Below are 16,436 nucleotides of genomic sequence, written 5' to 3'. Positions count from 1 at the left end.
CACTAAAACGGTTTTCAATATGCAAGTGAACCGATCGCATGGCAATTACAACCAAAATAAAGTGGAATAGAATACATCAGAACTACAGCTTTTTTAAATCATAAATAGTTTATTGGATAAAACCATAACTTGAATACACGTTATGTTTAGTATGCATTAGCTATATACATTTCTAAATACACTGTACTTTTCAAACTATCGTTCTTGTTTACTGTATATATTACGAAGGAAGGAGTGATGTGCGTTGAACATGATAGATAGTCTTATGGTGGTGGAGTTTATATTTGTTTGTTTTTACCAATGGCAACTATGTTACAGGGCTATTTTCAGTATATGTGGCCGTCGCTACCAGACATGGAATGTAAGAATCTGGTGAGACTCCAAAAGCATTTTAACAAAACATTTTCCACCTCTGTATAAGTTGTGCAATTCATTAATATAAACATCCAAGTCTTAAATTTTTCTTACAAAGTGACTATATTAGACCATGTCAAAGCAATAATACAATACTGCTACTATTGCATTGAGGCTGCAGAGTTAGTGGAGTAACAAACATTATACGTTATTAAATTAGAGACAATTCAAGCTAAATAGCTAATACTAGACCAAGTAGAAGCTAGGAAAAAATCACTTTAGAGAGTGAACTAAATTTTTTAAAGTAAACTCTCGGTGTATCCTAATGAACGTTGTAAAGATATAACCATCGATCGCTGCTTCCATGCGTTATAAAAAAACTGTAGGACCAGTGTCAATACCGACATTGAATTTGATTTCTTACACTAAACAGAACCCTGACATTCAGATGAATTTTAGATTTCCATTTATACTCACCTGAGTGACATGAGACGTTGCCAAAAGTCATTCATAAACACGAGGTTCTAGTTGACATAATAATTTCAAGGCTTTTTCTTCTTTTTTTTTTTCTATGAAACGAAATTATTTTGGATGGTGTATGCAACTTTCTGGATTTACAAGAAAATAGCTGGTAGTAACTGGAAAGTTAAGGTTTTGTTAATTATCCTGCAAGGAAGCCAGAAAACATCTCATTCTTAACAACAGACTCCTCTGAATCAACTGAAACTTTTTCAACATGCTAGTAGAAGAGCGTAGCTCTCCTCCTTGAGTGGGGTTTTATCAGAGAACAGAGACATCTCACAAAGAGAATGAAAGACACATTAGAAAGTAAATATAAATACAGCCCAGGACCTATTTTTTAAATGATTTAGGGTATCTGTGTTATCTGATACTCCAAATACGTGAAACAAGTAGTCAGTCACTTGAACATTGAACAACAAGATAGACGTGGACGTAATATTTGGAAGAGTAAAGGTAGCAATTTGTTACTTGTTAAATAAAAGAGGAAATACTTAACACATAATCATGTAAAGACAGACACTATATTAACAAATTTATTTGACCCGGCATGGCCAAGTGTGTTAAGGCGTGCGACTCGTAATCTGAGGGTCGCGGGTTCGCATCCCATTCGCGCTAAACATGCTCGCCCTCCTAGCCGTGGGGGCGTTATAATGTGACGGTCAATCCCACTATTCGTTGGTAAAAGAGTAGCCCAAGAGTTGGCGGTGGGTGGTGATGACTAGCTGCCTTCCCTCTAGTCTTACATTGCTAAATTAGGGACGGCTAGCACAGATAGCCCTCGAGTAGCTTTGTGCGAAATTCCAAAACAAACAAATTTATACTGAATATGTAGCATAATTATTGGATTAAAACTGGATATACTGTATTACAAATAATTGAAGTGAAATTAAAACTGTATTCACTGAGAAAGAAAACTGTTATAAAATAAAACGCAAATTACTTTGGAGATATTTTAAAAACTAAGATTTATACATCCGGTCTGGAAACGAAATACTATCTGTAAGGAGCAAAATGCTTTACTGGTATATTTTGACTGTTCTAAAGTTAAAAACAAATTATGTAAAAGTGTGAAAACACACTTTATGATCCATATTTACTCTACATTTGAGTGATCACAAACTAGAGTACAAGAATATGAAAATATCGCTGATCCATTTAACAGCCTCACTGAGGCTGTTATGATATACCAAAATATCATACAATTATGCATGAAATCGTAAATAACACGTTTGAGGGACATGGATGATAAGCGAAACATTTTATTATCGAATATCTTACCTTAAGTATCGTGTTTCGACAATATTATTAATAGGACACTCACGTTTTCCTTCTCTAAGGTCTTTGAAAGAGGTTGTGAAGATTTGACATATTCTTGATTGAGGAACTTTTTATAACATATTTTTTCTGTGGAACAAAAATTCTTTCCTTCTAATTGGTTCATTTTTCTTTAACCACAAGTTTATTTTGCTCCTTTGTTTCTGTTGAAGGTTGATTTACAATCAGTAAAACGTGGCATCATGCATTCCTCTCTTTTCATATGAGCCCATAAATTCTACAATACAATTACACTACGCGCAGAACTATAACTAGAAACCACTTAAAAAAGTGGATACTCAGCAAACGTCACCCGTCACACCACAACTATGCACTGAGCAAGTAGGACGTACCGGTCTCTCTGATATCATATTGTTTAAGATGCCAGGACCCGTCACTTCAGTTACCCCACCGGTCTCTCCAGTAATCATCGACGGATTACTGTCTAACCTCACGCCGCTACAAATAGCCACGTTCATCGCCCAATCCAAGCCGGGCGCAACTATTGACCCGTCTAAGACTCGAATCCTTTGCCAAGGCGAAATTCTAATCCAGCCTTCTACGCACGCTGTTCAAGTATATTTATGTCAACCATGGAACACTGTATTTACCCACCAAAAATTTTGTTAGTCTTTTCTCTGTGTTCCTTAGGGGTGTCCACCCAAACACTGAACCCGACGAAATTCAATAGATCATTGAAAGTCAGACCCAAACCAAGCTACCTGCAGTACACCGTATATTCTTTAAACATACCAATCTGTCGACCTATTTCATGAAGATAGTGACAACTTCAAAGTATAGTGCTGACTGCATTTTACACAACGGGCGTTACAATCACATTTTTCATTTTAGTGCCGAACGTCCATGTCGCTGCGCCGCACACACGTGATCGTATGAAACCTTTAGACGTCATAGGCAATCTACGGACGATTTTTAACAGCCAAGTACCGATCTACCGCCTAATCCAGAACTAATCAGGAAAAACAACCAAACATTCACAACCAGTTCGACATCGTCGTCCCCAACCTCCACTACCAGTAACGGATCTGGACTCATTGATCTCAAGAAGACACACGACAAATCCTGCCAGACCATAACTCCAACTTCAAGCAATACAATCTCAACTCAGACAGAAACTACGCAACACGAGACTACAGATGCATCAGTCCAAACAGTCTTCAAGAGTACAAACAATCGAAGGACGCAAACCAGAATTGCAGTTAGAAATGCATCAGCTCACACAGTGGAAGAAGAGTTAGATGAAGCATTCAATGTGTTTATCCAAAACACGCTGTTCCTCGTTATCAAGGAACTCAACCCAACTTCTGACTAATACCTATCAAGTACCAACGAAACAGCAAAACAAGCCAAATATGTCAAACCTCCTTCTAAATGTTCTTTTTTATGTTAATTCCAACGCTGATATTATACCTCAATGTTTTACTAACCTTGTTTGTTTCTTTCTTTTCCAGCAACTTCCGGGCACAGACAGAGCAAATTAATTTGGCACCCTGTCTGTTAAAGTGGGTAATCTCGGGGTAATCTCGTTTCTCCCCACAGCAAATTCTGAAGCACTGGGATTTATAGATCCCAGTCGCCCCGGCACCGAACACGAGGCGTTTCAGTTGGTATCTCGTTGACATGCTTCTTTCCGGTCTTCAGCCACTGATCTGGACTGCCGTCTTGGACTGGCTGGACTTTCGCGTTTGTTTTTCTCTGAAACTACTCTCACTAGCTCAACATCCATCAAGTTAAATAATAACAAGCCCGAACAAAATTTAATCTAAGCTACCAATGCTTATATCAAATTCTATCACGAACGAGGCGAAGGGGGATATAAAAATCCCTGAACACCTCAGTTGGGAAGCTTAGCTTCCTCTAAAACTAAGTACCTGCCACGGAATTTTTCATTTTTCTTTTTTTTTTTAAGCAAACGTCAACAAACAAGTTGTTTTGAACAAAAGAACACTCAATAAGCCAGTAAACTCTCTCCACAACACCATTCTTCCATTTGTACCGTTCAACTATACTATCAGAAACACTAAATCCAAGTTCGCTTCAAGTCACCTCAAACACTTCATATAAAACAACTATCAAACAAGGCATAATTTGCGAAAGAAAACGGATCTGTGGAGAAACAACTACATAAGGTATCTGTGATGACGAGAAAACCCACTTGTAAAGAAAAATATATATGTAAAAACGGATTGTATGAGTAGAGAAAGTTCTATATAGAGGAGCGAACAACGTTTCGACCTTCTTCGCTCATCGTCAGGTTCACAACGAAAGAAAGGTAACTGACCAATAGCTGACCACATGTTTGAAGGTGGTTGTGTAATTGAGTGTAGGAATGTAGAGGGCGTGTTTAGATGTTGGATTATATTTATTAATATAGGTATAAAGGTGTTTCTTCGTATTGGTTTATTTTGGGCTTGAATTGTTGTATAAGTAAGGCTTTAATTTTGCGTTTGTTTATGTTTGTTTCTTTATTTAGTATTTGGTTGTTTTCTATGGTTATGCTGTTCTTATTTGATTTGCAGTGTTTGAAAACGTGTGAAGGTGACTTTTTGTGCTCTTTGAATCTGGTTTCCATTTTTCGACTTGTTTCTCCAATATAGAAGTCGTGGCAGTTATCACATTGTATTTTATAAATAATGTTGGTGTGGTGTTTGTCAGTGTAGTTTTTACATAGTATAGACCTCAGTTTTGTGTCTGGTTTTTGAATAAATTTGATATTAACTGGAATGTCATATTTTGTCACTAGTTTTTGCTAAATGTTGGTTATTTTTCTGCTGATGCTGGGAATATATGGTATGCAGCAGTGTATGGTTTCGTGATGTTTTTTAAATCGTGGGGTATATTTACTTTTATTAATTGATTTTGCTTTTTGTCTAGGTGTGTGCGTATAATGTGAACCTGACGATGACCGAAGAAGGTCGAAACGTTGTTCGCTCCTCTACGTAAAAAAAGAAAAAAAATCTCAACCAAAACGAGCTGTTTTTACGTATATATATTTTTCTTTACAAGTGAGTTTTCTCGTCATCACTGATTAATGTTTTCTACGGTTTGTGGAGGAAACTTTTTGATGTTGATGAAGTATTGTCTTATTTTGTCTAATTCGTCGTTAATTTTATCTGGTGAGCATAGTTTTATGGCTGTGTTTATTTGGTTTCTTAGTATGTTGATTTTTTTTTTTTTGTTTCATGTGCTGAGTCTCAAGGAATGTATAGCCCAGTATTGGTGATTTTTCAGTGGATTTCTGTTTTAAATTGTGTATCGGTTCTTGTAATTTTGAGGTTAAGAAATGACATGTGATTGCTTTCTTCCTGTTCACATGTGAAGTTAATGTTGGGATGTATAGAGTTAATGTGATTGAAAAAATTAAGTGTGTGTTCTGTAGATCTGAATCCCGCAACCGTGCCATCTACATATCTGTACCAGTATAGTGGTGGATGTAATGTTGTGTTTATTGCTTGTGTTTCAACTTGTGTCATAAAACTATTGGTTAGAACTGGTGATACTAGATTGCCCATGCTTAGGCCATTTGTTTGTATATAGTTGTGGTTGTTGAACATGAAGTTTGTCTTCATCGTGGTGAATTCTATGAGGGTTGCTAAGTGGTTGCTGGGAATGTCTATTGATGGGTTAAGGTCTCGAATATAGAGTTCTAAGGCTTTCTTGCAGCCTTCAGCGGTTGGGACTTCTGTAAAGAGGGATACGACATCGAAATTGGCCATTAAGGCTTTATGATTAAGTTGATTAAGATTAGATTTGAAACTAAAAGAGTCTTTGATGAATGAGCTTTGCTGATGTTACATATTTAGAGAATGCCCATGCTGTGGTAAGTCGATGTATCTCGTCTGTGTTTAATTGTCGGTTGGATCTGGTAATTATGAGGTTGTTCAACGGTTTGTCGTGTTTGTGTCTTTTCTGTTGTTTACATCTTAGTTTCTCTAGTTTTTTGTGACAGATCTTTTTGTTCCTGTCGTTCCTAGTGTTGATTTAGTTGATGTTTTGTTGTACAAGTCCGTAAATCTCTGGTATAATGCAGCATGCCAGTTGATGGTCTGGGTTCATTTTTTGTTTTTGTAATTCACATAGTTCTTTGTATTTCGTGTTCAAAATAGCTTTAAGTAGTTTTTTTCTGTAAATTTTGGAAAATGTTTGTGCATTGATTAAAAGTTTTTGATAGTTTTATCTTTACAAAGTTAGGGGTTAGTTGTTCCTTTCTACATTGTTGAATGAAATAGATGTCATTTTTTTCTGTTGATAAGGGATAACGCTGAGACAGTACGTATGAGAGAACATAAAGATGCTTTCAGGGTAATGAAAACAAACACATCCACTAATGCAAAATACGCAACAGAGAGAATTGAAGACTAAACACATTTTACTTATTAGAAAACACGAACCAGCATCTAACAGAGACGAAGGAGACAAAGAGACAGTTTATGTATTAAACTAATGGGAAAGAGCCAATGAGAAGTTGAATTTAAACCAATCAGTAAACAGAATTCCGATCACGTACGAAAATATATCACACAAGAGCCCTCAAACAAGAATGTATCAAAGCTTCACAAAATTGCCCGTAATCTACCTCATTGACCTGAAGCAGAACTCAATCAAATTGTGAATAATTACCCTACTGGCAATTCTTCATTTAATGAAAATAATGTACTTGAGAAATCTGGTTCACCTAGTGAAGCTCTGTTTGCTAGAAGTTAACTGATAACTGAGAAAGAAAAGAACCCGCAATCTCATCTCTATTTATATAAGCACTCTCAAAGTACAAACTGGAGAAAGTTCTAGATGATTAGCTTTTTTACTCAAAAATGGCAAGCTCATGAGAAAACGGAGACCACACCGAATGTGTCAGGTTCAGAGGACTAAGCTGTAGTTTATCAAATTGTTCTAAAAGCATGTAATTCTGAAATACTGAAAGTTGCCCATGAACTATCCATAGGAAGTCGTTTATGTGTCAACAAGACGTGTTACAGAGTTATGAGAAACTTTTTTTGGCCAAAAAATAGGCATGATGTTTCTCAGTTTTGTGAAACTTCATATGCTCAATTGGCTGGATACATAACCAGAAAATCCCTGTTGCTCCATTGAAATTCAGCCCAACTTTCGAAGAAAACATCAGTCGTATGATTACTAATTGTGTTGACCCAAATGGAATGAATATTGTTTGAGAGTTTGTAATTGTTTTGTATATAAATAATTATTGTAATAACTGCTTATAATATCCGTTATTATAAATTGTATAGCTTTTGTATATTAAAATATATTTGTGTTACAAAAGGAAACTGTGTGTACCAGTAGTGTTGGCAAATATCATAAATTTGATAAATATTAATATTTAATTAAATTTTAAATAAAAATTCCCGACTATTTGAAATATTAATACCTTGTGTAATAACATAATAGATCTGAGATTCGTCTGAGATAAATTGTAATAAGTAACATAACCAACAAACAGTATCGTTTCCATATGAAAATGGACCAGGATGGCCAAGTAGTTAAGGCACTCCACTCGTAATCCGAGGGTTACGGGTTCAAATCCCCGTCTCACCAAACATGATTACTTTTTGAGTCGTGGGGGCGTTATAATGTGACGGTCAATCCCACTATTCGTTGGTAAAAGAGTAGCCCAAGAGTTGGCGGTGGGAGGTGATGATTAGCTGCCTTTTATCTGGTCTTACACTGCTAAATTAGGAACGGCTAGCGCAGATTGCCCTCGTGTAGCTTTGGGCGAAAATTCAAAACAAGCCAAACAAACCAAACCACGCGAAAATAAAAATAAAATACCCAGCACTAATTACAAAATTACGGTTTTAGAGAGATGCCTGAGGCCCGGCATGGCCAAGCGCGTTAAGGCATGGGACTCGTAATCTGAGGGTCGCGGGTTCGCATCCGCGTCGCGCCAAACATGCTCGCCCTCCCAGCCGTGGGGGCGTTATAATGTGACGGTCTATCCCACTATTCGTTGGTAAAAGAATAGCCCAAGAGTTGGCGGTGGGTGGTGATAACTAGCTGCCTTCCCTCTAGTCTTACACTGCTAAATTAAGGACGGCTAGCACAGATAGCTCTCGAGTAGCTTTGTGCGAAATTCCAAAACAAACAAAAATAGAGATGCCTGAAAATAACAATTTAAACATTGCTTATATATATTACAACACCAAAAAATTAATTGCTCTAAAAAAGTCGGCATCTCAAGATAAAAAAACAGGTATCTATATACGCATCTGACAAGTCTGCGAAAAAGTTTATATAGGTGAAACTGCTAAAAATTTACATAACAGAGTCGCGGAATTAGAAAAAAGATGCTAATATGGCTAAGCAAATAATGCTATTTTTCCACACATTGGAGAACTTGATCATAAAATAAATTGGAACTTAGTCAACGTAGTACATAAAACTACGAATTATATTAAAGATGAATAGTAAAACATTCATTAGTCCGATTGTTGTCAAACTTAAACACACCTGAAAGTCACTTTAAGTTGAAACCTTTTCTGACGCATATTCCATTCAAGAAATTGGAACTTTCATTGTAAAATAAGCAGTGTATGTTTTTCTTCCACAAACAAACGCTAGACTGAAGAAGACATGTGAAATGACGAAACTATTATCCATACATAAATTTGGTATTATTCCTATTAGTGTGGATTTAGATTTTATGTAAATTACTCATCTGTTATTATGATGGTATACAGAAAGTATGGAGCACGCGAAAAAAGGCAAAAGTTACAGAGACAACTTTTGGAAAACTGTTTGAAAAATAAAATCTTCCATAAGACTTTACATACAAAGGATCAAAATTACCAATGTTTTTATGTGTGAAAGAACTTTACAATTATTCAGAACGACACACCTTAAGCATAACAATTTGCCATTCTCATTACACCACAGATGAGGTCGTAACTTAAGATATCATTTGAATAGCCGTTAGAGAACACCGCTGTCGATATCCTTTCTCAACTTTTCATCTTAAACAATGCTCTTCCTGGTCAGTAACAGGCACCATTTACTTTATAGACAACAAAGGAACAAAAATAAACAGAAACAAAATTAACTTAACGGTTTTCTAGGGCATGTATTATGTAAACTGCTCGTCTTTCAAAACAAAGAATTAATTTAAAATGAATTTTACAATATTAAGAAAACACCGAAATTTCTAGTGTATTTGAACACCACATGAATATAATTTAGAGGGTGTAATCGCGCCCATCTACCGCGCGTGGTATCTATGTAATTTTCAACTAAAGTACAGTTTCTTATGAACTACTTTAAGATTATTTTCATTCGTACAATGAAAGGTGAAAAATTGCTTGATGACATATTATTACTGTCATTATTTTTATTGATATTGAGCAATGAAGCAAATTTATTATTTAACATTTAAAATTTATGCAATATTTACAATTATTATATGCAAAGCTTCTTTTCACTTTCTTATATATATATTTTTTAAAGGGTTCACATTTCAGTTTTGTATGAAGCTTCAAAAAGCTAGATTCAACCCCTAATTTCTTAGCTCTTGAAATTTATATAATGCCCTTCGCAAAATATCTTGAAGTATCACAAATTGTATTTAATTTGAAGTTTTAATGTTTAAAAAATTACGTAAAATTTGTCTCATTTATGTCATTGTTAGATGGCGTTTTGGTAACGTCTGCAGAATATGGTAGAAGTTTAGTAGGAGTGTGTGTAACCATGTGTTTTAGTGGATGTGATATGAAGAACTAATTTGGTATGATTGTTTACCTCGTTTATGTTTTCGTTATTTATCGGAACTTATAATCAAAGCTAAACAGTTAATTAATATGGAAAGACCAAAGGAAAGTGATGGAGGGTAAGTTGTTGTTCTAACCAGAATTGTATTTTAAAATTGAACTTTAAAAGCCTATACTCTCGTATACGAGAATTTCTGTTACAACTACTAATAATATTACTATTATTAAGTATTAATATAAGATATTAGTAATAATTCTCATGTACAGAATACTGACTTAAAACATTATTAATAATATTAGCAGTAACACTAATAGCATTAATATTATTGCTAACACTAATAATGTAATTTAAGCGAGATATAATGAATGCCACAAACTGCTATATGAAAGACCTTTTAACTTAAGTTTTCAGCACCAGATATAGTAGGTATACCGTATAGTGTGATTGAGATATTATTATTAATATTATACTATATTCTTTATTTCATTCAGAAGTTCATATTATTATTATGTAAATAACTGTTTAAATTTATACAAATTTTAATTTTATTTTTAAAACTTAAAACTGCAAGAAGAAGGGATAAGACCAAATTTTCTCGTTTACTATTATTACTGAACATTGTTAAACCAGCTTAAATACAACCCCTTTTTCAAAATCAACTTACTTGTACCTATTTAGAAGAAACATCACATACATTATCTCAATATTATAAATTTTAATATGCCATCTATGTTTACACGGGTTGTGTTATACTACAAAAGGCATCAGTACCAAATAATTACAAGGCTTATCAATTCAACTGGCTTCATAGCAAAAGTCTGTAGTAATCGAGACACATTTTGACTCCTCTTGGTTTTCCTTATAAGTAAGTCCTAAGCTCTTAGGTACACTACATTACTTCTACCCTGACAAAATGATATTATGATAAACAAAGTGAATATTAACAGTCAGGAATATATTACTTTCAACTGCAGTAATATTAAAGCCAAGTGTGTGTTTTACAGTGTGACAATAAATTTTAATGCCAAGAATCATTTAGGGGTGATCCATGTAGGGGTCATCCCTTTCTTCTTTGCATTCTTTTTGGCTCTTCCATCCCAACATCACTTTACATTTACAAAATGCTTTTTATTGCATGTTTTGTGACATTTTTTCCCCTGATTGAAAGCTATTGTATTCTATGAATGTGTGTAATAAAATTTAATATTATGATTTTTTTTGTTGTTTTTTTTACTTCACATCATACATAATGGTTGGCTCTCTAAAGTTTGCAGCACAGATAGCCCTCATATAGCTTTGTGTGAAATTAAAAAACAAACAAATCCTCAAGTTTGCAGAGTATACAAAAGCATTGAGTATTCTACATGTTATAGTCATCTAACATTCATCTATTGTTTGCTGATAATTCTTGTTTTATTTTGTACTTAAACTTTCCAAAGGAACACCAGACTTCTGTAGAAAAATTAACTTCAAATGGTAATAATAACATCATTTACATTAGAATTATAGTTTTTTGTTTTCTAAATTACTACTAATTATTACAATTAAGCAGTGACATTATGCACTATCCAAAAACACAGAGAGTGGACTTAGGTTTAAACTGATATTAGTGATAAAGTAAGCATACAATTATCTTGACTGCTAGAAGAAAAAAATAAGATTTACAGTCTGGTGGGTTAATCAGTTTTTGGTTTGGTATCTTGGCAATGCTTTCTTGTCTTGTTTTTCTACTATATGAAATTTTATCACATGTTTTTATAAATAACTTTTACTAGCAGGTTCTTAGATATTATCAACAAGAGAAATCAAACTAATGAATTTGCAGTTTCTCATATTCTTCCCTGAGTCTCCACTCAACTTTTTTGAGGATATTTGTAGCAGTCTTTTACTAATTTTGATCATCAGAAATTTTCCCATTGTTCAAAGAGACTATTGAAAAGTAATAGATAAAAACAATTATTATGTTGCTAAGCATCTTCAAGGTTTTAGATTAAGCTAACACATCACAAAGCTATTTGTGTGGCTGATCAGTTATATTCATCCTGAGATTTTGTACCAAACATGCATTTATTTTGTACTTTTTTCCTGGTCTCTCATCATACCTACATCATTCCGTTTTATATTTAAGAATACAATGCAGAAGAAAATGATAAAAAATACATTTCATTTTCTAAAATATTCTGTTATTCAGTTGCTTTTAGTTACAATTTCATACGCGTTTAGTATTCCAATTTGTGGTTTGCTATGAAAAGGTGCTTCTAGCAAATAGTTTGTAATACATTTGATAGATGTCGCCACGACTGTTTGGCATGTGTGTTAATTATGTAGTCATATTCGTAAAATATAATTTGTTTCATTATTTCACAATTAAATATAAATTATATTTGGAATATTGCTATTGTGGTTTCTGAAAATAAATTATTACTATTAATTTTATTATAGTTAGAAATAAATGTTTATTGTGAGAAATACGTACAAAGTAAATTTTATGATAATTGCATGTTGATAGGTGTTGCAAATTTAATTGTTAGAATATTTGATATATGCTTAACATAACTACTACAATATGGTTTGTACACTTAATAACACTCGCCACTTCACTGTAGGGTTACCACAATTCTAGAGTGAAAACTTTTTTTTTTGTACGGTGTGACACGATAACAGCTCTGAAACATTTTACATCACACTAACTTACAACATTACGTTTTTCACTATTTGATAAATATGATGTTTATTGCATTGTGTGTTAAACCACGAAAATAATAATTTGAGTCGTAAATTAAAAAGTTTAAATAAAAACAAGTTCAAATTGTCTCGAACTTTCTCAAAAGAAAAACGTTTCTTCATATCGGGTTTTATTATGGAGGGGCTTCTTTAGGTTTGGTTTGAATTTCGCGCAAAGCTACACTAGGGCTATCTGCGCTAGCCGTCCCTAATTTAGCAGTGTAAGACTAGAGGGAAGGTAGCTAGTCATCACCACCCAACGCCAACTTTTGGGCTACTCTTTTACCAACAAATAATGGGATTGACCGTAACATTGTAACGCCCCCATGGCTGAAATGGCGAACATGTTTGCTGTGATGGATAATCGAACCTGCGACCCTCAGATAACTTCGGATTACGAGTCGAGTACCTTAGCCACCTGGCCATGCCGGGATTGTTTTTAGAGTAGGTATCAGTGGTTGTTGGTGATAAACTTCAACAATAAACAGCACACAATCCACGTGTTTTCAAATAATATATTTAAACAAGCCAAATATATATATACAACTATTATTTACACTATTGATTTTACATTTGTATCCAGACTGTGAATAATTTTTTTTGCGTATGTGTGAACGTTCACACAGGTTCATTCAGTTATTTTTGAACACGTTTGACGAGAATTGTTATTCTCTGCACAATTAGTCCAATACAGTCAGTGATACTGTCACTTTAGAAACTGCCACTATACATTTTTTATGGTTAAACTCACAATCACTCAGTATAGATTTGTCTAACTAACTTACTCGAACTATATTTGCAATCTCACAGAAACCTAAAACTTTTTACACACTAACAGATCCTATGATACAATATTATTCAATTAAAACAATGAGAAAAACTTGGAAAGTTCTAGTGTAAGATGGTGCAATAATACAATAAATTGCCAATTTACAGCAATTGAATTATATGTAATGTAAACAAATCTGTGTTTGAAAATAAGTAAATATAACATCTACATTAAACTTATGCTCATGTATACCTTACACTTCATATTATTTATTTCGCTGGGTACGTCTTCAAATCTCTTTTGTGGCTACTTAATTAGAGAAAGAGAGGGGGGTGCATTGTATTGGTGATTCCCCATCTCAAATTCAAAGGAGTTATTATGACAAAATTTATGCATTCAGGTATGAAGAATTGAGATAATTGGATAGTTTTGCTGTTTCTAAACAACAAAAAATAAGGCTAAATACTCCAATAACACTGCCCAACAAAGTTTTTGCTTCTTGAACACTGTTGGGTGTTCCTTATAGATTTTTGACTGCTGATTACGAAAATCACATCCAAATTTTCCCATCAGATACCGTTTCATCGAAATCTTCAGTTTTGCTGCAATGGAAAAAACAATATCAGGGCAACTGGAATCCGTCAATGCTTGCTGACTACTGTTGGACACTGCAACGTGATGCACCGGACATTGAATACAAACGAAAATAAGGAGCAAAATACTTTTAATTATGTTGAACTTAATAGTGTATTAGAAACATAAACGCAATTAAATATGTTATTTCCGGTAAACAGTTAACTGTCTATTTCTCAGAGTTCCTACGTGATGCAGCAAAACCAAAACTATATTTGTGCATACCCACCAGGACCTGTCACAATCAGCAAAAACTTTTCAGGAAGCAAAACTTTTTAAAAATTTGTTGTTCAGTGTAATCTCAGGTTACTGGCACCCCGACAATAGTGTTTACTCTCAGTGCAGAACAGTTGTTTTAGTGATACTCTTATAAATGTTGTGGATTTTGCAACAAATGTTCAAAGTTTCTAAAACGGAGTATTATTATGATTTCACCAGCTTACAGCCTGCCAAAGATGACGGGGCAAGTACTAACACTCCACCCCACAGTATACCTTAACTTCACCGTGGAGGTCGAGGTAAATGTAAATGGCATTAAGGATTTGATTGATTCTTACCATCCTGTATGTCTCTCCATAGAGGAAACGTTTTTGAAACCTGCTGATGCAGTCACCCTTCGGCAGTTTTTTTTGTACAGATGTGACAGGCTATGTGATGGGCGAGTGCATGGAGAGGCAGCATTGTTGGTCGATCAGCCACTCAATACACCCTTTTTTCCTTGGATTGTACCATCACTATTTGTTCTCTATACTTGGCTCCTGAAGAGACCTATGATTTAAGACCTTGATGCTCTCATTGAGTAGTTACCATCTTCTCTTGGATCACAGCATTTCTCTCTCTCTTCACTACAGGTTTTTATACTTATTTTCATGCACCTAGCCAGTCTTTTACTGCTTTTGATTTCTCTATCTGCTTCCCCTTCACGTTTCTTGGAAGGTTGACTATAACCCACAGGGCAGTGATAATGTTTCTATCACTTTGAAAGCCCCTCAGTGTGGATTCCTGTACGTGGTGAGTGGACTTCCCAAGGGAGGCCCCTCAGTGTGGATTCCTGTACGTGATGAGGGAACCTCCCAGGGGAAGGTTCTGTTCTTTCAGTTTACCCTCTCTGGGATCTAAACATCCACCCACGTGTTTGTCGTGCGTGGCGACCCGTGAAGGGAAGGAGTGGATTCTGATGGTTGATGGGTCCAACTCTAACACACCACTTTGGCCTTGAATTCCTATAGACGGGTGGCCCCTTGGGTCAATTGGCTGGTTCACTCGGGCTAGGGTCAACCAAGTACCACTGTTGGATGTTCTCAACAGGTGTTGTGAACATTGTATCTGATGCTGGTGTTTGGGTATAGTGCTCGCGAAATCCTGGTGTTGCAGCAGTGTCTTTGCTTGACATTGTAGTGCATTCCCTTGTAGGGCTCTATGGTGAGTGGGATCAGAGGGCACAGAAAATTCCTTTTTTATTATGGATCCTCCAAATAAAAACTTAAATAGTGTAAAAACAGTCCATAGGTAAACTTCTACATCTAGAAGATTCTGAGCAGCAAATTCAACATCTGTAACACCTGTTGTACCTCATTTTCTTATATTGCACTCACTTTCAGACAAACCTTTAGGGCAAATGCCTCCCTTTTTCATTCAGAAGGGACTAGAGGGACTTGCTGGCTCTCTAAAGTCAGTAAAGAAGCTTTAATCTGGTGACATATTGGTGGAAACATCCACATCTTAACATAGTAAACTCCTTATGCATTCAAAGGCAATTGGGGATATATCTATTGAGGTTACACCTCATGCTACTTTGAATTCATCACGAGAAGTTATTGTTGAGAGGGATTTGAAGAACCTTCCCGAGTCAGACATTCTTGCTGGTTTCTCCACTGAAGGAGTTTTTGCAGTGAGGCATATCTCCACTCGTTAAGATGGAATTATGATGCTGACCAATATCCTAATTCTGAAATTTACATCATCACATCCACCTGCCACCATCAAAGCAGGTTATTTTAATTGCAGGGTACGCTGTACATTCCCAACCCTCTTCGATTTTCCAGTGTCAGTGGTTTGGTCACTTGAAGACGTCATGTTGTGGTTTCTTGACATGTGCTCATTGTGGTGGCAAGGACCATGATACTTATGAGTGTGAAATGGACCCTCATTTTGTCAATTGCAATAGCTCTCACCTGTCCTACTTTTGTTCTTGCCTTAAATGGTCAGAGGAAAAAGAGGTACAGTATTTGAAAACGATTCATAACATTACTTATCCTGAGGCTCGAAAGTTGCTGTTCACCACTTCATCTCGGACGTATGCTGCTGCACTTCGTTCCACTACTACAGTGGGAGTGCAGATGGATCTCTCCGTGCCTCTAAATGAATCGTTCTCCAAACAAAT

At 35.3% G+C, this 16,436-nt stretch overlaps 2 protein-coding genes across 12 annotated transcripts in view; both read left to right on the top strand.

Annotated features, from left to right (window-relative positions):
- Window positions 1-16,436, top strand: part of LOC143229062 (protein slit-like) — a 561,294-nt gene that overhangs the window by 350,386 nt on the left and 194,472 nt on the right. The gene's annotated exons all lie outside the window — the stretch shown is intronic.
- The window catches only part of LOC143229063 (glycerol-3-phosphate acyltransferase 1, mitochondrial-like), a 70,927-nt gene continuing 64,349 nt past the window's right edge, over window positions 9,859-16,436 (top strand). For 3 of the 4 annotated variants that reach the window (XM_076460809.1, XM_076460810.1, XM_076460811.1), the window contains exon 1: window positions 9,859-10,045. In XM_076460809.1, coding sequence (XP_076316924.1) covers window positions 10,017-10,045 — 29 coding nt within the window. In that variant the 5' untranslated portion in view covers window positions 9,859-10,016. The remainder of the gene's footprint in view (window positions 10,046-16,436) is intronic. The other variant, XM_076460812.1, reaches the window with a different exon arrangement.

This window comes from Tachypleus tridentatus, chromosome 10 (genome assembly GCF_004210375.1).
Source record: "Tachypleus tridentatus isolate NWPU-2018 chromosome 10, ASM421037v1, whole genome shotgun sequence".
NCBI lineage: Eukaryota > Metazoa > Arthropoda > Merostomata > Xiphosura > Limulidae > Tachypleus > Tachypleus tridentatus.
This window is presented reverse-complemented; position numbering and strand designations above follow the sequence as displayed.